Raw genomic sequence first — 25,640 nt, forward strand, 5'->3', positions numbered from 1 at the left:
ACAGAAAAAGATTTTCACATTGAGGGTTTAGATACAGATTTTTCTGTTTTACATGTGATATTGGTTGTCAGAGTAATTAAATATTCTATTGATTTAAATGGAAATTGAACAATACCAGTGACTATTGCTGTCTTTTATGATCATATGCTCTTAGAGAGCGTTTATGTATCTGTATTTGTGTAGACATCAGGTTGCTGTGTTTGTGGCTGTGCATTTTTTTTATTTAACTCTTAATTAATCATAACATTTATATTACAAATCTCATTATTTTATTTTAAAGAAATTAGCATTTTAATTTAAATTTGAATAAGTAAGTATATAAAAACTTACCCGACACTGTAGTGTAGAAGCAGTTTTTTTTCATATTGAATTCAGCATTGATTTTTCCTTTAATAACACATATGCATAAACATAAATCACTTCCAGAGTGAAACCTGAATACTCCCTTAATCATGCTGCCAAAAGACCATTACCTGAATGACATCATAGATGTGCTTGAAAGAGTGAATGACCTTGTTTGAACTCATTTGAGCATTTCATTTTTTTAACAGCGTTTTAGATCTGACTTTGAATTGTCAATGAGCTCCTCGTCTTTTCTCTCATTACAGCTTCAGGAGATCTTTAGGAAGAAAAATGAGAAGAAAGGAAGGAAAGGAGATGCTGAGAAGTCTGCGCAGTTGGTAAGGAAGATGGTAACGGGGTGTGGGGGTGTATGCTCAGACAAGCATGGGTGCTACTGCTAATTAACCTTAATGCTGGCAACAGTGAACCAACCATGAATAGTCTATGTGGACGTGGACTTCATAAATGCTTCTGTTGTTAGTGGGGTAAACTTAAAAGACAGGTAAACATTAATGTAAAGTTACTTTACATTTTAATATATCCATGAGTGTAAACTGTCACAACACCTCTTACCATTTAGTTAAGGTTGCTGACAGAAGTGCTGTGTCACATTGTGCACATGGATGTGTTAAAAACGATCATCATGATCATCAAAGTTAACTGTCATTTGTATTCATGCAGGTGTGAAACTAAACCTTTCATGTAACTAGTTTTGAGTGCATGCTGCCTCATAGAAACTGTTTGGTATCTCTGTGACAGTTATCCCTGCTGTGGACTTGTTATATTTGATATATATATGATAGAATATGTGTCTTTCTCAGCACTTTATGCGATTGAGTTTTAGAAATAACACCAAGCACCTCGCCTTACTGCTCTCTTTGTGTCAGAGTGTATATGCAACTTGATAACTATTAAAGAGAGCAGGTTTTGATGAGTCAGTATTAACTTGTCCCATCCCACATACGTGTTGTGCTACAAACAGATTAATTAAGGTAACTTATAAACAGATAAGCCATTAGGTATCTTGTGCATTAGTTAAAGTAAAATGTTCTCAAGGTAAGTTTTTCATGACATCATTTGCAGAAAAAATATTTAAAGGCTTCTTATTAAAAGCTTCCTTTTGCTACTTATCTATATTTATTGATTTTGAAGGCAGTAAATCTTTCAAACCCAAGTTTACTAACAACCTGTGTAGATGTGTAAGCAAATAAGAGATAGAGATTTGTTAATCTAAGATTGGGTATCTTACAGAACAGTCCTGGTTGTGCTGTTGGCTCACAGGAAATACTGTCACTGAAAAATGAAGGATATGTTTCCCACATAACTTATCTCTTGAAAGTACATGCTTGGTGTTAGGCACAGTGTGTATTCTAAAATGTAATCATAGATGTGTTGAAAATGGCACATCCTCTTTCCTTGCATGTACTAACATGTATTTTACCTTCTCTCCTCCTCTCTGACTGCATGCTCTGTCCTCTTCTGTCTCTTCCTCATGTCTCTCTCTGTGTGTTAGAGTATGCAGCTGTATGGATATCAGGTTGCCCCCATGAACAGCGTAGGTATCCACATGGCATAGTCACGTTTTCTGCTTTTTAAATAGATAAAGATATTTAGGGAGCAGAGAATAGGCTGTTTTTATTAGCTGGATCAGTTCAACAGCTTTATTGTTTAGCAATCAGTCAGAGTAGAAACCTAATGGTAACAAAAAGCTTAAGTTTTGTGAAACCATGTGAGAATATGTTAAACTTTACCTGTGTGGAATTATATTTGTGTCAATAATAATGCGAAATAAAACATAATCATGGGCAAATATTTAAATTGAACACAGTAAACTGAACCTGTCAATCACAGAGGTTGTGAGGTCACTTTCAAAGTGACCTTTTTCCTTTGGGCTCTGCCCTCCAAACTGTCATAAGTCAGAATCATTTGAGCGAGCAGAATTCAGCTTTGAGAGCAGAGCCGGCCATGACAGCGTGAATCTGCTGCAATGATTACCAAGGAGGCATTTTCCCATTTCCGATGAATATTTTTGGGCTGCTGAGTGGAAATGGCTGAAATAGCTGAAAAAATAGAAATAATTTGTCTGTGATTGTGTTTTAGCTCACCTGCCACTTGTGACACATATATATTTCCATACATCTGCACTAAAACATTTGCTTTGCAGTCTGTGTGTCACCATGCCTTTTAGATACAATTATTAAGTTTAATGTGAAAAATTAGGTGAGAAGAGTTATATCAATCATATCTGTTCATTAAATATAAGGACACACCAACCCTGCCATGTTTAAATGAATATAGATTACCAGGACCTTTAAATATCACACATTAAATCACACATTAATGGCCTTTATTTTGCATTCAGTTTAAACATTCCATATAATATATATATGCAGCAGAGTTTTTTAATACACTGACTCTCTGGAGTCTAAAAACCTTAATAAAAATAAAAAGGCCTTCTGCTCCTGATGATGGAAAAAGCCTTAAATTTGACCCAGTCCACCTGATCCTCTGTTATCAGTGAAATGTACTCTGTAAGCTACTTTGAAGGATGAATGTAAGAGAAAGAGAGAGGGAGAAGGGAAAAATTCAAGAAAGGTTGCCCATCTGTCAAGTCAGCTGATTGATTGATTGAGGGATGATTAATGGACAGAGAAAGAAAAGAGTAATACATTTAAGGGGTCAGGAGAGATGAACTCTTACAAAAAGAGAGCGATGTAATTTAAAATGACCTGAGACCCTGTAGAGCTCTAAAGACAATCAGACTCCATTTTAGTCCTTTTTAGGACACGTGCTGTATTTTTTGGCAGTGTTGTTTGTTCCTGATGGGGGAAGTTTGTTAATGTAAAGATATAGAAGGAGATTTTTTAGGGAAGGAGGCCAAGGGTGCATACAAAAATATGTTTCTGTTGTCTGAACAAAATCATATTTACATAAAGAACACAAAGAGGTTGAATTTGTCTGTTGAGCCTTATGGGATCAAAAAATGAAACAGATTTTTACCTCTCAAGGATGAATATTTCTTATTTACCAACCCTGTGCAAAATGCTGATAGATTTGACTTATTAATTGTATGTAACCTGATGAGCTCTAAGTAGGAAAACAATTATTAAGACAACAATGATTAGGAAATAGTTGGAGATTGATTGGGTATCAATGATGATGACTAAAACTACTGAAGCTGCTGTACAAAATTTTGCATATTAATGAATAATAATCACGTGTGACATTTCTGAAATGCTTTATATTATGGTTTAAATATTTAAATAATTAATTATACTTAAATTCTATATGTTTTTTCCTGGATTGTATTAGAAAAGATTTGCATAATTCACAGTTCAAGATAATCCTTACTTCTGTTATTCTTGATGCAGCCCCTCAGTTCATCCACTAAACGAGAAAAGCAAATTTAGCTCAAAAGCCACCATCCTTTTAATACAGCTTTCTTTTAATTGGTTGTCCATTGCAAACAAAAAATTTGAACAGGTGAGCGGTGCTTCTGTGATCACAGCCAGAGCCGTGTACTTTAGATCAGCGGTCCCCAACCTTTTTTGCGCCACGGACCGGTTTATGCCCGACAATATTTTCACGGACCGGCCTTTAAGGTGTCGCGGATATATACAATAAAATAAAACTAGTACCGGTACCGAAAAAAAGAAGATTTATTCATAACACACGTGAAAAGACCCAGGAAAACCGAGTTAACGATAAAAACGATAACAAAATAACGCTGAAAACCGATAAAAACCCTGAAAACCATACATTTCACACCTGAGCCTCAACTCTCACGGCCCGGTACCAAACGACTCACGGACCGGTACCGGTCCGAGGCCCGGGGGTTGGGGACCGCTGCTTTAGATCACCATATTAAGGACATTGCCTCCCTTTTAGCGATAAAAGCAGAAAGAAATGTTTAAAACTGAATGTTTTGGGTTAGGGTTCCAAGCCTGAGCTTTTCGTTCACAGAGATCACCAGGACCTCGTTATTTGAAACATTGGACATTTAATTATAGCTCCATTTTATCACTTTCAAGTGCTTTTTTGTCCCTAGTGTCTGTTGAGATATAATGACAATGTCTGTAGCTGTCTGTTATGAGTAGTAATTTATATGTGAAGTGGAAACGGCCTGCAGTGTAGTGAAAATCAGCAGTGTGCTGTTTTCACTACACTGCTCTCTCTCACTCTCTCTCTCTCATGCTGTCTCACACATAGACAGACACACACAGACAGACACACATATGCACTCCTCCTGTCACTGCTGTGATGGATAGCCGCATTGTCACAGTGAAGTTAAGAGCATTGCAGGGTCATGTTAAAATGGCTGCTGTTGCTTTCTCCCTGGAGAGAGAGACGAGGTGGGTGGTCAGAAGCTCAGCACCGTGGTCATCCTTTATTAAGGTAGAATAACGTTTGCTAACAGAACCAACTGTTGCTATAGAACTGCCTAAAGTATTTATTTAATAAAGACAATGTGCTATAGGGTGACATCTTCATATATTTCTTCTTTAAAAACTTTTTTTTTCCTTGTGTTTGTTGCTGAGTCAGCAACATGAGTGAATTATAGCTTCAGTGATTTAAACAGAATAGCACATCCCTCATCATCCTGATGATTCCCTGTTGGTAGTATCCTTTCCTTTATCTGTAATGTAAACCTAGCTGCAGAGAAGCTAGCTATTTTGTGTATGCCCCTTCCTGTTTGATGCTAACATGTTTTTGTGCGTGAAAATGTGAAGACTGCTTATTTTTTAATGTTTGAATGGATAGGGTCTCCTTTATTGAGAGAACTAGTGAGTGCCAGGTATTAATAAAAAATGCTTGCATCTACATGTGACACCTTTCCTAAATATCCATCTGTTTGTAGTATGTTCACATATAAATTCAGAGATATAATCTGTGTATGTTTACTTATAATGACAACTGATTGAATGGGTAATGGACGTTTATTTCCTGAACTGGTTGATTTGGAGGTTGACTGACCCTGGCCCTGCTTGACCACTCCTACAGGTGCTAAAAAAAGACAGTCAGGAGTTTGTGGCGCGGAGTTACTGGGACGTTTTGAGGCGAAGCGCCAGTCAAGTCCTCTTTTCTGACCTGGCGGAGGTACACATACCCAACCGTCCTCTGTTCCTTCACCCCTGCATTCATCATCCTTTACTTTTTTCCTCATTCTTCAGCACCAGATAGTTCACATAGAGGATCCAAATACCCCCACACGTTCACAAGAAAAATGTTCCATCAAGCTGGCCAGAATCAAACTCGAAATCCTATATACTATATAATACTTTTCCCTGAGAATAAAAGCTTTACTTGAAACACACACCACAGTTATTCTCCAATCTTCAGAGAAGTCATGTGTTACTGGTTGAAGTGCACATGCACCAAAAAAGTTACTTTAAAGCTTCACTTCAGTATAGTCATTTTGGGATTATTGCAAAAGCTTTGGTCATTCTAACTTTTATTCTGGTTTGGCTTGATAGTGATGATACGTTTCCTTGCTTTCTTTCTTTGTTTCCTAAATGTTAGAACAGAAATATCTCATTATTCTTCCCAGCGTTCCTTCCTTTGTCCCACAGCGTTCTTCTTTGTTCTTGTTCCTTAAAATAGTAAAAATTTAATTTTAGACTAGTGTAGAAATCATTACTGGTTTTTTTCAGTGTGAAATCATGTTTGTTTGGATGAGCTCTAAAAGAAACATTTAAAATCAGCATTCAAGCTCCAATGTTTACCTTTAATTTGTGAGAAAATATCTTTCTCTACTCGACACACTGTGGATTTGAATGGAATAATGTGAGCATCCTCCAAACGTTTCCTGTTTTGCTCCATCCTAAGTCATTTCACTCTGTCTGTGAAGATATTTATTTACTTTTAGATTATGAATATTTTGGAAGACTTTAGCCTTTGTTGTTGATCGGTACTGATCCATTTAATGACAAAGATTTTAATGTCCTTTTTTCTAATAACTTGTCTTTTTTTCACCTTCATTTATGTCTTCATTCTGCTTCATATGTGTATCTGTGCCTTGTTATCTGTACCGTGTTGTGACTAGTGGCGTAGCTTTGGTGTCAGATCATTGCCACGTTGCGCCACAAGTGTTTAACAAGGATAAGACGGTTGACTGCAGAGCACATACAAAAGCTTTGTCTCTTTATCACTACAAACTTAAATTCACGCAGTAGAATTCATGAGGAGTTACAGGACAACATCTTACTTTTAAACTATGATTTACACAAAAGGTTAACATTTGGAAAAAAAACAACCTGCAAAATCCCTGGGATCAAAAATTAAAACCAGATGGTGAGCTGAACTAATCGGAACTAGCAGGCATCCAACCTCATCCTTATTGTTTTAATGCACTATTCCAAGCTAGGAAAAGGCGATGATAGAATAATTGCTGAGACATTACCTCAGAAGCTTTTATGGTCTTTGGATCCCAGAATATCTGTTCATCAAACTGATACTTGTTAACATATTTCATGACTGGTGGTTTAACAAATGAGCTGTCCCAATAAATCAAAGTCAGTGTTTCCAGTTATTTCTACAATTGCAGCTTAAAGTGTCTTCCTGATAGTATTTTCTGAAGACTGGTAATCATTAGTAACAGCTAAAATAGTGCTAACAGACTAGCTCACTAATGACAGGTTGTCTGCTGTGTTGGCAGCGGAAGCTGAGGTTGAGGTAATGACAGTGAAACATAATGGGGTTGACCTTGTATTTACACCATGCAGCCTTTCATCTGCCGGGATGTCAGACGGACAGAGCAGAAAAATCAGACATGGGGGGAAAAGAGTAAGGATTTTTTTTAATGGAGGGATATATTAAACATAAAAGGGATTAGAAATGATTTAGGATCAAATTAAGTAAGAAAAAAAATGTGAAACAGTGAAATGACAAACAAGATGACAGCCAGGCAAAAGATGTAATTCAAGGAAATGTAACATATCTTTAAGGACGCGATATCAGATAAGTGGAAAACATGAGGGTGAAGAACATGCGAAGGAGATAAAATCAGAGTAAACAAATGGGTGAAAAAGGCCAAAGGAAGATGACACAGGTCAGCAGGCAGAACAAATGTTCAGGAACAAAGTGAGTGAGAAGAAAAGAAGTTCGGGAAGTACATTTGGGTGAAAAGAAAGAACCAGGTTGTATTTAGAGAAAGATGTGTTTACTCAACAGATTAGTCACCATTATACCTCTTTCCTTTTGTCTGGAGAAGGAGGGACTGACTGACAGGTAGAAAAGGAGGGAGTGTAGGACAGAGCAAATCACCTCTGTGTTTGTCAGGTGAAGGAGGTACTGACGGGTAGTGTGAGGTGAAAGGAAATCAGCGTAATCAGAGCAGGGGGTGGGATAAGATTAAAGAAATGATAAGAGATGTAAAGAAGAAGAAAGAAAGAAAATTTTGGAGATAAAAGTCATTGCAAGAAAATTGAACAGGCCATGAAACGGAAAGGGGGGGTTGGCTGTTTTTCCCCCTGGAAGGTGTGACTGACTGACAGTCTGACTGACTTGACTAAAGACCCACAATGAGCTCTTCCTCCGGAGTATTACTCACAGATAGGGAGGGTGAGGAACAGCGTTTAGCGTTTACATCAGTAATTACTGTTTTTACCCTCAGCTTCGTGATCAAAGACTGCACAAGCTCACAGATAAACACACAGATGGACAAATAGACACATGCATGCACCAGGTGTTGGCTCGTGCCTTGTGGGCGTGGTAACGATTACGTTGTCACGGGGATGATGAGCTCACACTAGTACCGCCACACTTCCAGGAATGATAAGCTTGTTATGATCCGTTGGCATTACGTCGACAATTTGGTAGACTGATCTGGATTCTTGAAAGCCTTTGCTATGACAAAGTTATTGCACATCACAGTGACAAAATTCTTTTGGTTAGACACGTAAGAAAAAATAGCTCTAGAATTTGTAAGGGAGGTGGGCTCATTGTGATCATGGACTAATTAAAAGGTGGCTGTAGCCTCTGCGCCATCGCTAATTTATTAGCCAAGTTACGTTTTTAAAGCTGAACACTTTGATCGTTGTCATCTAATCTTTTTGAAAACCAGACATTACAGGTGTTACAATTTGACTGTGACACCAAAAGATACCAAATGGAGAAAGATACCAAAGGCACAACTTGCTTTATCATCCTTATGGACACTATTTGCAGCCGTACTTTAGAAGATGAGCATCTTATTGTGTTCAGTAAGAATCGAAGCTAGCAAATAATCCATTGAATTTATCCAGAAAGGGGAATCGAGGGCCATTTACCCATAGATTTCTACGCTTCTTGATTTTTTAGCAACCAGTCGCCCCGTGCTGGCTGGTAGAAGAGATTACACTTAAAGAGACTTGCACATATAAGATGTATTGGCTAAAATAAACTTCTTTATAGTCTGTGGTCATGGTGAGGGTACACATTATTAATGATCTAGCATCAAACAACATTATAAGACAGCATCCAGTGAAAAATAGGTTACCACATGGACTAATAAATAATCAAAACTTTAGATCAAATTGTTTCAGTGATACTACTTTCAATTTCAAAATATCTGACTGCAACTTTATTATTACTTTGGTCTAGCTCATTTTTTAGCAGCATCGGGTAGCTTCTTTTGTGAAAAAGCTTAATTAAAGTTAATGGAGGAATTGGTAGTGACCAAAGTAGTGGTCAAAAATCTCTTAATGTAGCTTTAGTAATTATTTTTCAACTTAATGTTCTATTTTTAACATAAAGCTCAGATAACTGGTGTTATATCCTACACCCACAGTGTACAATCAATCTAAGTAATCTAAGTAATTTCCCTTGCTAGTTTGTACACTTCAGTAAATATCACTCCAACCATAGTGTATTCCACTCATTTGCAGGCTTTACTTGCTGTAGCTGTGGATCCATCCTTTTTCAAAATATATCTTGAAGACTTCTGAAATACATTTAGTACAAGTCTTTGTGCAACAGCTGATAACTCACTGCAGCGGTGAATAGACACCCACCAGATACATAAACTCCTCAGTCACAATAGTTTGGAATAAAGATAATGCAAGATGATTTCCTTGTTTTAAGTTCAAAACAACAAAACAGAATTAAGGGAACTCCACGTGGGAGGGAAGAGAGGCAGAGACACACCACCTGGATACTGTCTAGATGTATGAACAGCTCATGTGTCATAAAGACATCAGTAATGCGTCAGTTAAGAGATAAAAGAGCAAAACAAATTTTGTCCTGTTTGTCCGTAATCAGAGACTTAATGAAAAGAACGTCTAGTAAATGAGACACAGAAAACTTAGACACAGCAATGATAAGTCTGTAATTGTTTCAGTTTGTCTTGTGTTTACACAAAGGAAATCTTCCTTTGTCCCTAATCAAAGACTGAAAGACCAGACTCTTAAGTGAATCAGCAACAGACCAAAAGCTAAGAGTGGTCTTATAACAGTGTTTACTTTTAATGCTTGTTTCTCACAAGACATTTTTATTGTGTGAGTTACCAGTGTGGTTCCAGTTTAATCTACCATACATTTAAGAATTTTACTGCCTTGAACATCTGCATCTTCCTGCAGCTTATTGTTAATATTGTGCATTGATGACCAAAAGAATCTGTAATTGAAACATGATTTACTTTAACCAGTAGAGTTTTTAGTTGGTGGTTATTCATACATAACAACAATTTAATAAAAGCCTAAAATGTAGCCCGGTAAATGCCCAGCAAAATTCTAATGACTTTTGTCACATCAGTTGTTTTTTGTAAGATCACTATTTTTCATTCTTATCCGTGGGGATGGTTTCCTCTCTATCAGAAAGACTGCAGCTCACTTACAGACATTTCTGACTGACTGAATGAATATTCACTGTGTGACACCAAACAATCACAAAAAAAGACCTCTTGATATTTTGTCCCTTAAATAAACGTGTGATCTTGTTTCACATTTTCTTCTTGTCCCACACTGGATTTTAGGATTTTACTCTTGAGGTAGAACCACGAATGGCATCGTGGTGATGATGATAATTCTGATGATGACTGAAATGCCATAAATGCTCCTTCTTAGAAGGACATGAGATTTTATTTAATCTTATGTCTGCGTATTCCTCAGCATGGTGAAAGATTGGAAATGAAGGTTGGCTGGGTGGGGCATGACAGGTCATTAGAGAGAAGATGTGTATTTGAATTCCTCTCTTTTTTGTCCTGATGCTGCCTGATTCATTTCTGGAACTGCTCAAAAGTCACCTTTTTCTGAAAGATACAAGTATGTTACTGTGTATGACCAGAAAATAGTGAACTAAATACTTAGATTAAGTTTCTGCAAAGGCTTAAAATCCTAACCGTGTCACCTTGCTTTAAACAAGGTGTTAACCAGCAGATTAAAGCTAGAGCAAACAGTCGAAACAACCCAAAGCTCATTGAATGGATTTTAAATGACCTGGGTCACAGAGTCAACACACACTCAAGGGAGACTAGAAGGATATGCAACCAAACACATCTGATGACGGAAAAAGGTGGAATCGGCTCACAAAATCTCTGCACTTGTGCTTATGTGGGTTTTGTTTGGTGTTGCTTTTGGTGACTTGAGGTTCTGTTTAGGTGTGTCAATGTGGCATTTGCAGAGAAATGCATGGGATGTGTCTTTGTCATGTATTTGTCTGTGTTGCACTTAGTTGCTCTTCCAGAAGTCTTCTTTTCCTCTCATGTCTTCTGCTTACCTCGTCTGTTTCTCTGTCCTTAATGAACTCCACCTGTTTAAAGTGTTGTCTTCCTTCCTCCTGCATTCTTGTTCACCTCCACCGTTAACTTCACACTGGCTCTGTGAATGTAGGCATGACTTATGATCTTATCGCCTTCTCTTTATTTGGGCTGATACTTGAGTACTCCTTAACATTGTATCAGTCTGTGTTTCACGCTGCTACAGCATCACTCCTCACCAGTCTAGACTGCATAGAGAATGATTTTTTCAATAGATCTAATCTGACTTCCCTTCTTTACTTACCTGCTTTACTTCAGTTTGCTTGTAAATTTTTATTTGGCTCTTCTGACTGAAGTATGTTTTTCACATCATTTTATGCTTCCTAGACTGGTAAGTTTGATTTCATGATGGCTGTTGACTGTTTGTCTGAGCTGATGACTGTGACTGAAATTTGTGATGTCATTTGTAATGTAATTTGTAATGCTCATCCAGTGCACGTTTTGCACACGTGCAATAGAAACCTGCTTCCTGCTAATCTGGCACAGCGGTGGCCATGTGGGTCTAATGATGGACTCGTCCTTCTCCACCCATGACGCTTGAGGTTTGTCATTTAGTCACTGATCGTCTCTCGTATCACTCTCTCTCTCTCTTTGATAGCGAGCAGATGATAGCATCACAATTGACACCACACTACTGGTCCATTTCTTTGGGAAGAAGGGGAAGGCAGAGCTTACCTTTGATGACTTCTACAGGTACTAGAACAGAAAGAGTGCTAACGCTAACAGTATTAACCACATGGCAGAATAGATGATTTATAGAACAGTTCTCTTTTTGTCTTTTTTACTGTCCTTTCTTTCTGTTTTCAGATTTATGGATAACCTCCAGACAGAGGTGTTGGAAATTGAGTTCCTGACTTACTCTAAAGGTATGACGACTATCAGTGAAGAAGACTTTGCCAAAATCCTGCTGCGATTCACCAACGTGGAAAACATTAGTGCCTATCTGGAAAATGTCCGCCAGTGTATACCTGATGAAAAGGTACAGTATACATGTGCGCACAGTTATTTACTGGACAATTCATTGATCAGTAATGAAATAATAATGAAATTCTTCCTTCCTGTATGGGAGCTTCTGCCTTCTAGACATCTAGAGTACCTGTAATTTCAAACTGTTGTCTCTACCTGAGGCTGTTGTGGCTTTCCACACTTGAGTGCTCAATTGCTTCACTACATCTCACACACAAAAACACACATTTCACTACACTTTCAGTTGCATCTATCTATCTATCTATCTATCTATCTATCTATCTATCTATCTATCTATCTATCTATCTATCTATCTATCTATCTATCTATCTATCTATCTATCTATCTATCTATCTATCTATCTATCTATCTATCTATCTATCTATCATGCTGCGCTATCTAGCTAGACTTTGGCATGTAGTCCTTATGCAACCCGTCTCTATTTCTGTCCCTCCCTTCTTTCCTTTTCATGCTGTGGAAGAAGCAGGAGGTTGGTCTCTGCCTCGTATAATTCACAACCTGCAGTTACAATCTGTCAGTCTATCCTGCTATTAACTTAATTTGCCACCTTCTATTTTTTTCTTCATATAAGCGATGTCAAGGTTAAGATACACAGCAAGCTGTTGTATTTTAATCTACATTTCATCATGTAATTTAAAAAAAACAACAACATTTATTTATTTGATTAATAATATTTTATCTTCTGAATTATGCATCTGTTAAAGGGTTACAGCAAGTTCACAGCAAAGAGCATGAGGTGCACCTCACAACCATTTGCTCAGATGGACTTTGGTTATTCATTTCATGAAATTCACAATAGCCTTTCTATCCTTTGTTAGTGCTGGGTGAATGCTCAATGTATGAACACATGCCATCCCAACAATTAGACTGTACATTCCAATTGGTTTTCACTTTATGCTACTTTACGGAGATGAAACACTGCAATGTGTTTTACTGTTTTTTTCAACTGCTTTGGTATATTTCTCCAAACATATCTGAAGGTCACAGAAGCTGAAAAAATGCATTTCCTGAAACAGCTCATGCATGCAGAAAAACACTATAGTTAACCTGCACAATTAATGTGTCTCTGACACTGAGTGCCAACAATACAAGGCTAATATTTTTTCCAACAACTACAGCATGTCCTAGTGAATCTATTCACATGCTGATTTCAGGGGCGCAGTGTTTTACATTCTACTTTGTAAAGCAAAAGAGTGCCTATACATTTGCATAGCACGTAAGGAAAAACTGACTGACAACACAGCACTATACAATAAACAGAATAAAACTGAAAATATTTTGTAGTAGAAAGAATCATCTGATCCTCTGCTGAATTTGTTTGTCTCTTTTTTCTCACAATTAGAGAATTGAAGAGTCTCTCATTTTTATGGTAGTTCCATTTTAATGGGCAGAGACAGAAAAAACACATAACATCTCTTACACTTACTCTTATTACTTACACTACTGACCTAAACATGTGGACAATTAGCTGGACTATTCTGCATGTGATGAGTCAACACACCATTTTATACAGTAAAAAATAAGTTTTTTATTTTTTAAAAAAGAATCAATAAGTGTTCTGCTTAGTGATTTGCGAAATTGTATTGAAACATTTGAAAATGCCACTGTATAGAGAGCAGCTCTTTCTGAGTAACAAAATGCTGTAAAAGATTTCTCATACGAACTTTAACTGTAATTTGAGAATTAAGCCAAAGCCACTGAGGAAAACGAAAAATTTTCCACATCATACACACATACGATGGTTAACCCCATGAATGACTTCTTACGTCCTTCATGAGGCCATGTCATGGAATCGCTTGAATAATCATTTAGTTTTTTAATTTTTCAGACAGATGACTAGATGCACTTGGAGGAATGCTGTATGCACGCCACTTAAATGCACCTTCACAGTCTCGCTCAAACGATATTTGTCATTTCCAAGCTTCTTTCTGTCCAGTACCTCTCCCTGCAGTTGTTTTGTTAACTGTTTCTACTTGTGTTTCAGGGAATCACCTTTGATGAGTTCAGATCCTTCTTCCAGTTTCTCAACAACCTTGAAGACTTTGCCATTGCCATGCAGATGTATAACTTTGCTGCACGCTCCATTGGACAAGGTATTAAAACTGTATTGAGCTTGAAATGCGGGCACTGAAGGTCTCTGCTTACACTCACTGATGCTGTGTTTTCTCCTCCAGGTTTTTCACTCAGCTGCACTTAGACAAATGATCAAAGTCATTTTTACTTTCTCCCCTGATAGATGAGTTTGCCAGAGCGGTGTATGTGGCCACAGGGCTCAAGCTGACACGTCACCTTGTAAATACCATCTTCAAGATCTTCGATGTCGATCACGATGACCAGCTCTCCTACAAAGAGTTCATTGGTATCATGAAGGACCGGCTGCACAGGGGAGCCAGGGTAAAGAACTTCCTTCTTTTTGAGAAAAAGTGCACTCAGCTCCAACTGAAAAATCTTTGTTTAGAAAAAGTTTGAAGCACAGCCAGTCACCAGGACATGAAAAAGGAACCACTTTTGAGAAATATACCTCCCTTCGCAGAAAGGTCTGAGGTCAAGTGGGTTCCAGAGCACTTACAAAGAGACAGTTTTCTCATTAAGATTTAAGGTGTACTCCCACTTGACCAGTTGCCTTATACTCTGCCTGAGTACTGAGCACCCAAAGGCAGCTATAGTTTGGGAGTTCTATGGCCAGATGTAAACTACAGATGAACGGTGCATGTGTAGCATGCCTGAGCCCAACTGAACCACACATGGGCACATGGGCACATACTCCATTAACACAAACAACCTACAGAACCTAAAAGATCTGCTGCTAAACTTCCAGATACCACGAGGCACCTTCACAGCCAATGACAGCAAAGCGTGTAATAGACACACTGGTCTGCTGTGTCCAGTTCACATTTTACCTCTCTAAAGTGTGAAATGGAGACGCAAGTTGCAACAAGGGGAGAAAATATATGTAAAGCCATAAAGTCCACAGTGACCAAGAAAGGTATAAAGTACATTCTAGGCTCCCACTATGCCAGAAATTTTTAAGCTAGGTGGCTAATTTGTATTTGCTCATGAATGTATTAGTAATGTCTCTTTAAATGCTTTACTTTGATTATTTTCATGTTGGCCTGAAATGAAATATCTCCCTCTACTGGTACTGCAGCTTACTGCAGCTTCTGCATGCGTGTCCATTTCACGCTTTGGAGAGGCAAAGTGTGAAATGGACACTGTGGACCGGCGTGTCTATTACACGCTATGCCATGATACCGGGTTGTGTGCATGCCTTGCTTTAGTGGGTCAAAGCTGTTTTGGTGGCACCCAGAGGACCAGAAGAACGGTGTAGTCATAGCATCTGGGTTCTCAAGTATAAATTCTGACATCCAGCATTACCCAAAAACTTGGTTGAGGTGGAGTTACAATGTCAAAGTTAGCCACATAAACAAATTACAGGGATTTAAAACTACAGGATGTGTTATTTTTTGAGCATTTTAGATTCAAAAAAAGAAGAGCTGAAATTTAAAACATGGGAGCTTCTTCTTGCCTGTTTCATTATAGAATAACAAATCAGTATTTACCTTAAATGCAAACTTGCTTCACCTGTGCCAGGATTTAGTGTCACAGAGTAACAAAAAACAGGAAATCCAAAACTACAAGTATTATTGTTATTCAGCTGTTTCTTAAACCTTTTTTGTAGAAGAAGTTCTGCTGGTACAACTAAGCCATCCTTTACTCATGACTGTTTGTGCTCTTCAGTTGCAGTCAAATAGTTAAGGTAAATCAACCCAAAACAAGAGAAAATGCATTTAACATACACACATGACAACAGACTTCAAAATATTGATGAAAGACTTTTAGTAAGCATCAGGAATGTAACAAAAAAAGCTTAAATAGAAGATAATTTGCAGGCTTGTGGGTTGGAAATCACCTATAAGCAATTTGGTGATGCTGTCAGAAAAGGCCATACTGCCCCCCAGTGGTGGATTTTGATGCAATAACACTGCTCAGAGGTTGTCATGTGATAATAAACTTGGCACCACTGTAGGCCTGGATGTTGCACTTTATATGGTCCTGTATGTCCCTTTTGATGCTGTCTTGGCCTCACTGTCTTGGCTTTTTAACAGTGTTCTCTTTTGTCCTTACTTTGCTGATGTACTTCTCTCTTCATCTCCTTTCTAACCCATGCTTTTTCCCCTATTATCACGAATTTACCACACTTATACTTTTGTTTTTCTCATCTTCCATGTGCCCACCACTTTTGCGATTGTTTTCCTGTCTTCCTGCCTCACTCTGGCTGTCTACACACATCTCAGGGCTATAAAGCTGTGGAGCGTGCTACCTCCTTCAGGTCCTGTCTGAAGAAGGAGCTGGCAAGCAGATAAGTACCACTAACAGCTACAGTTCAAGGAGTTTGTTCATTGTTATTTCTAGAGTTGCAGGTAGTTTCTTGACTTGAATTCAGTCTGGATTATGACTTCTTTTGCGTGTCTGATTCACCTGAACTGTTTAGCCTTATTACAATGTATCTACAGAATGTGTTTTCATATAATTCATAGAGTATACTGTACAATATATTGTGAACCTGTATGTGTAAGAGTAGGAGCAGTAGGTTGCTGAATATCTTCAGTAAGATCTGAGGGCATTTTACTCCACTGTGATGCTTTAAAAAACTGCCACTGTGTCCCAGTAGTTGCCATATTTTAGTTGACTGTACATTTTGAATAAAGTTTAAAGGTAGTGAGTTGTTGAAGTGAACTGCGCCCAATCGCTCTGTGGTTACCAGGTGAAGGGCCGACAGCACACCTCCTTCTCCAGATGTGTTCGCTCTGAGGCCCGGAGACAGATGCACCTGTTGTGGAGGAGGTACAAGGAGCCATAGAGAGTGGACGGAATCTGACGGAGCTTCGACGTTAATTAATCAGGAGGAGCCAGTATTTGTGGAGCAGTTCTCCCGTCGACCTTCAGACTGTACATATGTGATTACTGCAAGCATGACCGCACAAAGCCGACTGATTCTCTCTGTGATGATAATAAGCAAGTGTCATTCTTTTTTTCTTTTTTTTGTTGCCCTGTTTCCAGTCATCCATCCATTGATCTGATGTCAGTTATCCTGGGTATGATTTACATGTAGTTAAATGTTATTTTGTTACGATAGAAATTTAATGTCTGTTCTAATGCGATACCTCCACAATGGTGGGAACTTTGTCATTTTGTTTTTTATAATAAGGAGGAGAACTTTTGGTTAACACTGACACCCTGAAATCTAGAGGCCCAAAAGTTGCTTTCTTTACTTTAATTATTGCATTTAGTAAAAACTTGTTTTGTTAGTTCCGCTACAGCACTGCAATCTATAGGAGCACAAGAATCTTTAAATGAGTTCTAGGGGATTAAAGTAACATCCATATAAAACGGATAACAGTTATACAATATGAAACCTGCATGTTGCTGAAACTATATAATTAATTGAATATGTTGTGGATATGTAATGTCCTCAACTCATTTATATTATGTTAAGCAGTAATTCCATCTAACCCCTTACTTTTTGTTGCACAAACAGTATGACTCACACTACTGTTGCAGTTAGGAATGCTTTATTATCTTAATACTACAGCAGGTCTTGGTATGAAAAATGTATTTCAATATTTTTTCGGGGTGAATGTTTTTGCTTCTTTCGTGTTTCCTGGTTTCCTAGTATTCATAAGTAGATGCCCACATAGGTGCCTTTGAGCCACCCCCCTTTTCCAAAGCAATTCACGAGTTTTTGAGCTTTTAATTTCAACTACAAAACTTATGCATTGATGACTACACGTTGTCTTAGCATGATGTCTGATAATTGGAACATCAAGTTGAATTGTCTTAATGTATTAAAAAATTGTTCTGATATTTAAAACGATCATATATATGTAACGAGTGCGTTTGTTTAATTAATTTCATGCACGAATAAACTATTTTAAGAAACACGCGAATTTCCTCTGTCCCTGAGCATGCGCAACAAAACAAAACGTTAATAACTGGGGAGTCTCCTGGCTATCTGGCTTTATTTTAAAGCTTTTAAAAATTGAGACTGTTTCTTTAAGACAAAGCGAATGTGCTGCTGGACAACATGCTGGTGAGTAGTTTGTTTCAAAGGTGATTAAAAATATTTTTATAGAAAGAAAATTGAGATGGAGGCGTGGTGTCTCTGGGTGAAAACATTTATGTTAGCCGATAATTAGCTACAGCCTGTTTAAAATGTAGTTAAAAAATACTGTCGACTTGGCCTTTTGTGGCGCACTTTTATTTTAGTTTTCGCCCTTAGTGTGTTGCTTTTAGTTGCAGGTGAAACTATTTCACCTAGCTTTTTCAGTTAAAGTTAGGCGTCTGTGTTGAAGTCATTCGACGCCTAGTGAGTTTTTCTAGAATGTTGTGTACTAAGGTAACGGGGTTCTTTTTATTTTTATTATTTTAAGCAAAATTAACCAAAATATAAATTTTGGCAGTCTTTCAAACATTGAATATCGCGTGACGATTAAACTCTGCTAGCCAATGAAATGCTGCCCTCGTGTGTCGTAACAAGGGTAGCTGCGGTGCTACATGTACAGATTCGACGTCTTATATTACAGAAGAAAAAACAATAGACGTGTCTCTTTTTTGTGATTTATGTATCGTTAATATTTTAACCAATTGTTTCGAGTTTAAACTTTTTTTTAATTAAACAAATTGTAATAGTTGTTTCTAAGCGGAACGCTTCCTCTTTGCCAGATTCATGTCAGGAGTATAATAAGCGATGCACCACACAACATTCATTTAAACTTAAAGTTACTGCTATTTGCATGATCAACGCCTTGTTTCTTTCAATTTTTATGTTATTCACAACTTCATATTTCAGGTAAACAATAAAAATAACGGTTGTTACAGATTTTTGAGTGAAAATAAATAAATTCGTATAGTGACGTATGCGACTGCTTTCGCAAAGCATTGTGGGACTGGAAACTGGATTTTAAAACTTAAATAAACAGCTTTAGCCACACTTTTAGATTTACTTGCATAATCGTAGCTCTGTAAAAGTTATAGTCTACTAACTCCTTGCGGACTGATCGTTTAGGTCATGTTTGACAGTTGACATAAACCGTGAGTGAGAACGGCGTTCCCGAGAATCACCTCTTGCTTCGACCCAGAGTGTCGTTAAGACTATACTTTCAGGGATCATTTCTATAGTTTCTAACTTGAGAAATGTGTTTCTAAAGTGTATGGTCTCGCTAACCACGATGAAGAGTCGTGATATTCCCTTCTGAGCGTGAAGCGGATAGAGAATAATGATTCAGTTCATATGTTCTTTATCATTGATGACCGGTCTTTACTTCCTTGTGGAGTAATGAGGAAGGGAATATGATCAGAGTGGTTACGAATAGTGTGCAAAAATTATACATGTTATGCGAGTACTTAATTTAAATATCAAATAGCAGCCTGATCTCAAAGTTTCAGTGAAACAGTTTACCTCACCTCTAGAACAAGTCTAAAGTTAACCCTTTTGTCATGTGTACTTAAATTATGCATAAAAAAGTCCCTCGTGTTTGAGGGACATTTACACAATCTATCTTATTTGTCAGTGAGTGAGAGAGGCTGGCCTTTTGAATCTTTTCCACTTCAACAGAATGTCGCCACTATCACAAAGTCACTTTTGTAACCTTTATTTACACGTCATGTTCCCTAATAACTTTTATAAAATTGATCTGTTAGTCTGGCCATTCTCTCTTGTACATTTGCTGTCAGTATTGTTAGAGGTGTCCAGTGATTGGATGTGCTACATAGTATTATTTGCATAAACACACTTGATTGGCCAAAGCATGGTAACAGGCGGAGCTTATTGAAAGTTAGAGAGGAACCCTGAGTGAAGAAGACTTTACAGAAAAGCACATGCAGTTTCCACATGGAAACACACTAAGACTATACTTTCAGGGATCATTTCTATAGTTTCTAACTTGAGGAATGTGTTTCTAAAGTGTATGGTCTCGCTAACCACGATGAAGAGTCGTGATATTCCTTTCTGAGCGTGAAGCGGATAGAGAATAATGGTTTAGTTCATATGTTCTCTGTCATTGATGACCGGTCTTTACTTCCTTGTGGAGTAATGAGGAAGGGAATATGATCAGAGTGGTTGCAATGGGTACAAAAGAAATCATAAGAAGCTATGTTTTCAGCGGGGATGGTTTCCTGTGGTAGCAACAGGCATTACATACAAGTGTTGTCTTCATTCTTTTTGTTAACACCATTTTGTGAAACAACTGTACAGCCAGTACTTTTAAAATATAAAACAGGGCTTCTTATCATACCAAAGTATCAATAATTCTTATCAACACATGATTGTCATGTCATTTTTGAGATAAATAATGAGTTTTATGGATTTTATTCTCACCTACTTTGTATGTAGACTGAGTAGATCCCAATAATCTTTCTTACAGATGTTTCGACACTGCTGCATTTTGTGTAGGAAGGAAAATATATTCCGGCAACAAAACCAAATTTATATAGACAAATGAAAAAACAAACAAACAAACAAAAACATTCCCCCAAAAACAAATTAAGAACAAATTACACAAGGAGGAGGACAAATCCAAGACCTTCAGCATCGAGCCAGACCAGACTAGCTGAATCCGTACTTATAATAAAAGAATACCCAGGTCCACTTTAGCAGACTGATTACCTGCAGGCTTTACTGAGATATTCAAGTAATAGATTCAGCCCACTGAAACATGTGAAATTATTTTTTATTGGAAGTTAAAAAAAATCTCAAACATGAAGTGAGAACAGGTCTGAATCAAACCTTTTTGTCCAGTCATGTGTTTGTGTATTGTACATAGAAATAATAAAAAAAAAGCACATTTAAATTCCAGGTCTACAAAAACTGTTTCAGAACATGTATGTGTAAAAGATGTGTAGTTATACTTTTTATGTTTAGTTACGCTTACTATACTACAGTTAAAGAATTCATAATAAACATATTCATGATGCACTCACTTCATAAATCATGAGCCAACTTTATAAGTTAAAAATATCAGTAGTCGGGGCGGCTGTGTCTCTCTGTTGTCTAATAATCTGTCTGTATGTGAAGTAACCTGCAAGTTAGCACAGCCTATTTATGTACTCAGATTGCTAAACCACCTTATATTTTTTGTACTTCATGTTTGAGGGACACTTACACAATCTGTCTAATTTGTCAGTGAGTGAGAGGCTGGCCTTTTGAATCTTTTCAGCTTCAACTGAATGTCGCAAACGATCACACTTTTGTAACTTTTAGTTACACTTCATGTTCCCTAAAAACTTTTATAAAGTTGATCTGTTAGTCTGGCCGTTCCCTCTTGTATGTTTGCCGTCAGTATTTTTAGAGGTATCCAGTGATTGGATGTGCTACACAGTATTATTTGCATAAACACAGATGATTGGCCAAAGCATGGTAACAGGCGGAGCTTATTGAAAGTTAGAGAGGAACCCTGAGTGAAGAAGACTTCACAGAAAAGCACATGCAGTTTTCACATGTTAGCACACTAAGACTATACTTTCAGGGATCATTTCTATAGTTTCTAACTTGAGGAATGTGTTTCTAAAGTGTATGGTCTCGCTAACCACGATGATGAGTCGTGATATTCCTTTCTGAGCGTGAAGCGGATAGAGAGTAATGATTCAGTTCATATGTTCTTTATCATTGATGACTGGTCTTTACTTCCTTGTGGAGTAATGAGGAAGGGAATATGATCAGAGTGGTTACTAAAAGTGTTTAAATGAAACTGAATGATTGGTTTATACATTGTTATAGTGGTGTTACGCAGTGTTAATATGTTGTTCCACAGAGATGGCAATCTGAGCCTTTCCTTAATGTCACTTCTCAGTGGCACTTCTGTGAAATCGCCTTGCACAGTTCAAAACCGGTGATACTTATTATACCAAATTATTAATGATCAACATGTTTTTCATATCTTCAGTGGCTTCACCACATAGGTCTTCTGGATTTAAATGTCTGCTACTTTGTATGTGGGCTGAGTAGGCCCCAGTAAGCTTTGTAAAAGATCTTTCAACTACGGTGGCATCAAGTGTGATTGAATGTTGCTAATTATGCTGATGGAAAATGAAGATGAACAAGAGAAAATCAAATGTCTACATTTGTCATGTTTAACATATTTTGGGGCTCAGTTAGTGTCTTTTTGGGCAGTTTACCTCTTTAGCCTGGGAAACGCTGCAAGTATACATAGGCAAGGCAAGGCAAGGCAAGTTTATTTATATAGCACAATTCAACAACAAGGTGATTCAAAGTGCTTTACAGAGACATTAAAAACAAAAACAAATAAAAAGCATGATTTAAAATTGATTAAGACAAGCAAACAAACAAACAAACAAAACAGTATTTAAAATCAAAAATCAAAACAGTAGATAAAATCAGAACAGTAGATAAAATCAAAACAGTAGATAAAGTCAGTAGTTAAAATGTAAGTTTTGAAATTTAAGCTTAAAAGTGTGGATTTGGTGCTTTATTCAAAAGCAGCTGAGAACAGGTGAGTCTTCAACCTGGATTTAAATAAACTGAGTGTTTCAGCTGATCTGAGGCTTTCTGGGAGTTTGTTCCAGATATATGGAGCATAAAAGCTGAATGCAGCTTCTCCGTGTTTGGTTCTGACTCTGGGAACTGATAAAAAACCGGATCCAGATGACCTGAGGGATCTGGAAGGTTCATACTGGGTCAGGAGGTCACTGATGTATTTTGGTCCTAAACCATTCAGAGCTTTATAGACCAGCATCAAAACTTTAAAGTCTATCCTCTGACGGACAGGCAGCTAGTGTAAAGACCTCAGAGCTGGACTGATGTGGTCCACTTTTTTGGTCTTAGTGAGGACTCTAGCAGCAGAGTTCTGAATGAGCTGTAGTTGTCTGACTGATTTTTTAGGTAGACCTGTAAAGATGCTGTTACAGTAATCAAGCCTGCTAAAGATGAATGCATGGACTAGTTTTTCCAGGTCCTGTTGAGACATCAGATCTTTTATCCTTGAAATATTCTTGAGGTGATAGTAAGCTGATTTTGTTATTGTCTTAATGTGTTTTTCTAAGTTTAGGTCAGCATCCATCACTACACCCAAATTTCGCACCTGGTTGGTGGTGTTTAGGTGTATAGATTGAAGTTCTCTGGTGACCTGTAATCGTTTTTCTTTGGGACCAAAGACTATTACTTCAGTTTTGTTTTTGTTTAGCTGGAGAAAATTGTGGCACCACCAGTCATTAATTTCCTCGATGCATTTACCAAGAGCCTGTACAGGGCCTCGGTCTCCTGGTGACATTGTGATATATATTTGTGTGTCATCTGCGTAGCTATGATAGTTTATTTTGTTGTTCTTTATAATCTGTGCCAGTGGGAGCATGTAAATGTTAAACAGAAGGGGTCCCAAGATGGAACCTTGGGGAACTCCACATGTGATGCTTGTCTGCTCAGATGTGAAGTTACCTATTGATACAAAGTATTTCCTGTTTTCTAAGTATGTTTTGAACCAGTTTAGTACAGTTCCTGAAAGACCTGCCCAGTTCTCCAGTCGTTTGAGTAATATGTTGTGGTCAACAGTATCAAATGCTGCACTAAGATCCAGTAAAACTAAGACTGACATTTTTCCACTGTCTGTATTCAGACATATGTCATTAAACACTTTGCTCAGAGCGGTTTCAGTGCTGTGGTTCTGTCTAAAACCTGACTGGAAGGCATCGTAGCAGTTATTCTGTGTTAAGAAGTAATTGAGCTGTTGAGAAACTGCTTTTTCAATGATCTTACTTAAAAATGGGAGGTTTGAGATCGGCCTGTAGTTATTCATTTGTGTCTTGTCAAGATTGTCCTTTTTCAGTATAGGTTTTATTACAGCAGTTTTTAGTGATTCTGGAAACACACCTGATATTAAAGAAAGGTTTATGATCTGTAACAGGTCTGACTCCAAAGTCTTTGAGACCTTTTTGAAAAAACTCGTTGGCAGGACATCTAAACAGCAAGAGGAGGAGTTCAGTTGACCTAAGATGTCCTCCAGGTCTTTGCTGTTAATAGGGTGAAACTGTTTGATGGTGTTTAAACAGTTTTTTGGTGGACACAGTACATGTCCTGGGTCTGCTGTTGATGTACCAATTGCTTGTCTAATCTTTTGGATTTTTTCTGTGAAGAATTTGGCAAAGTCATTGCAGGCCATGGTCGAATGAAGTTCAGCTGCCACTGACACAGGAGGGTTTGTTAGCCTGTCAACTGTAGAAAATAAGACCCGAGCATTATGACTGTTTTTGGTGATGATGTCAGAGAAGTAGGACCTCCTTGCACTCCTCAGTTGTGAATTATAATTGTGAAGTTTCTCTTTATAGATGTCATAATGAACCTGGAGTTTTGTTTTTCTCCATCTGCGCTCAGCTTTCCTACACTCTCTTTTTTCATTTTTCACCAGTGTGGAGTTTCTCCATGGAGACTTTTTCCTTCCAGAGATAACCTTCACCTTAATGGGAGCAATAGTGTCCATTACATTTAACATTTTAGCATTGAAGCTAGTGACGAGCTCATTGACTGAACCTCTGGACAGGTCAGGTGTTAATGGGAAGACCTGGTTAAAGATCTCACTACTATGTTCGGTTATACACCGTTTTGTGATCACTGCTGTTGATATATTTGTGTGGGCTGAGATTTTACTTTCAAAGAAAACACAGTAATGATCAGACAGGCCCACATCAGACACAGTAACCTTTGAAATGCTCAGGCCCTTGGAGATCAGTAGGTCAAGAGTGTGTCCTCTATTATGTGTGGCCTCTGTTACATGCTGAGTCAGCCCAAAGTTGCCCAGAGTGTTACTCAGGTCTTTAGTCCCTTTGTCCTGAGGGTTGTCCACATGGATGTTAAAATCCCCAACAATAATTACACAGTCGAAATCAACACAGATCACAGACAGCAGTTCACTGAGGTCATTAAAAAAGTCTGTGCAGTATTTGGGAGGCCTGTAAACATTAAGAAACACAACTTTGGATGGGGCCTTCAGCTGTAACGCCACATATTCAAAAGACTGAAAACTTCCAGTAGATAGCTGCTTACATTGAATTGATTCATTAAATAAGACGGCAACCCCTCCTCCTCTCCTGCTCACCCTGGCCTCACTGATAAAACTGTAGTTAGGAGGGGCCGTCTCGATGAGAACAGCTCCACTGTTACTTTGGTCCAACCAAGTTTCAGTTAAAAACATAAAATCAAGGCTGTGCTCAGTGATTAAATCATTAATTAAAAATGTTTTCCCAGCTAAAGATCTAACGTTTAATAAAGCCAACTTAAGTGTTTTAGAGGTATTATTTGCCCCCTCGTGTTTGGGAGCAGTCTGTGGCACACAAGGTATGTTTACTACATTTAAAGATCTTTTAGAGTGCAGCTCTCTGTGTTTTGACCAGGCCACATGTCTCCTTCTGTCACCTAAAAGTACAGAAATTTTAAAACCTTCTAATAAGGTAGGCTAACCTATAAATATGAGGATATACGACTTATCATTCCTTCCAATGTAAACGATCATGTGTCCTTGGAACAGATGCAGCTGTGGGCTATTTTTTGACCTCCATAGCTGCATCAGCAAAC

General features: G+C 37.8%; 1 protein-coding gene and 3 non-coding genes across 7 annotated transcripts in view; all 4 read left to right on the top strand.

Moving 5' to 3' along the window:
• Positions 1 to 17,997, top strand: part of micu3a (mitochondrial calcium uptake family, member 3a) — a 37,735-nt gene extending 19,738 nt beyond the window's left edge. The window contains exons 7-15 of one of the 4 annotated variants that reach the window (XM_063476595.1): positions 609 to 680; positions 1,856 to 1,897; positions 5,344 to 5,439; positions 11,673 to 11,767; positions 11,882 to 12,053; positions 14,046 to 14,154; positions 14,298 to 14,455; positions 16,357 to 16,421; positions 16,824 to 17,997. In XM_063476595.1, the coding sequence (XP_063332665.1) occupies positions 609 to 680; positions 1,856 to 1,897; positions 5,344 to 5,439; positions 11,673 to 11,767; positions 11,882 to 12,053; positions 14,046 to 14,154; positions 14,298 to 14,455; positions 16,357 to 16,421; positions 16,824 to 16,830 (816 nt within the window). In that variant the 3' untranslated portion in view covers positions 16,831 to 17,997. Of the gene's footprint in view, positions 1 to 608; positions 681 to 1,855; positions 1,898 to 5,343; positions 5,440 to 11,672; positions 11,768 to 11,881; positions 12,054 to 14,045; positions 14,155 to 14,297; positions 14,456 to 16,356; positions 16,426 to 16,823 lie in introns of those variants that run through there. The other 3 variants (XM_063476598.1, XM_063476597.1, XM_063476599.1) reach the window with 3 other exon arrangements.
• Positions 17,998 to 19,209: 1,212 nt separating this feature from the next.
• Positions 19,210 to 19,425, top strand: LOC134630083 (small nucleolar RNA U3). Its single transcript, XR_010094156.1, has one exon. It is a non-coding gene; the product is annotated as a small nucleolar RNA U3 (small nucleolar RNA).
• A 540-nt stretch (positions 19,426 to 19,965) lies between these two features.
• On the top strand, positions 19,966 to 20,181 carry LOC134630084 (small nucleolar RNA U3). The gene has a single exon (XR_010094157.1). It is a non-coding gene; the product is annotated as a small nucleolar RNA U3 (small nucleolar RNA).
• A 1,388-nt stretch (positions 20,182 to 21,569) lies between these two features.
• Positions 21,570 to 21,785, top strand: LOC134630086 (small nucleolar RNA U3). The gene has a single exon (XR_010094159.1). It is a non-coding gene; the product is annotated as a small nucleolar RNA U3 (small nucleolar RNA).
• Positions 21,786 to 25,640: the final 3,855 nt, after the last annotated feature.

This window comes from Pelmatolapia mariae, linkage group LG6 (assembly GCF_036321145.2).
Source record: "Pelmatolapia mariae isolate MD_Pm_ZW linkage group LG6, Pm_UMD_F_2, whole genome shotgun sequence".
Lineage (NCBI taxonomy): Eukaryota > Metazoa > Chordata > Actinopteri > Cichliformes > Cichlidae > Pelmatolapia > Pelmatolapia mariae.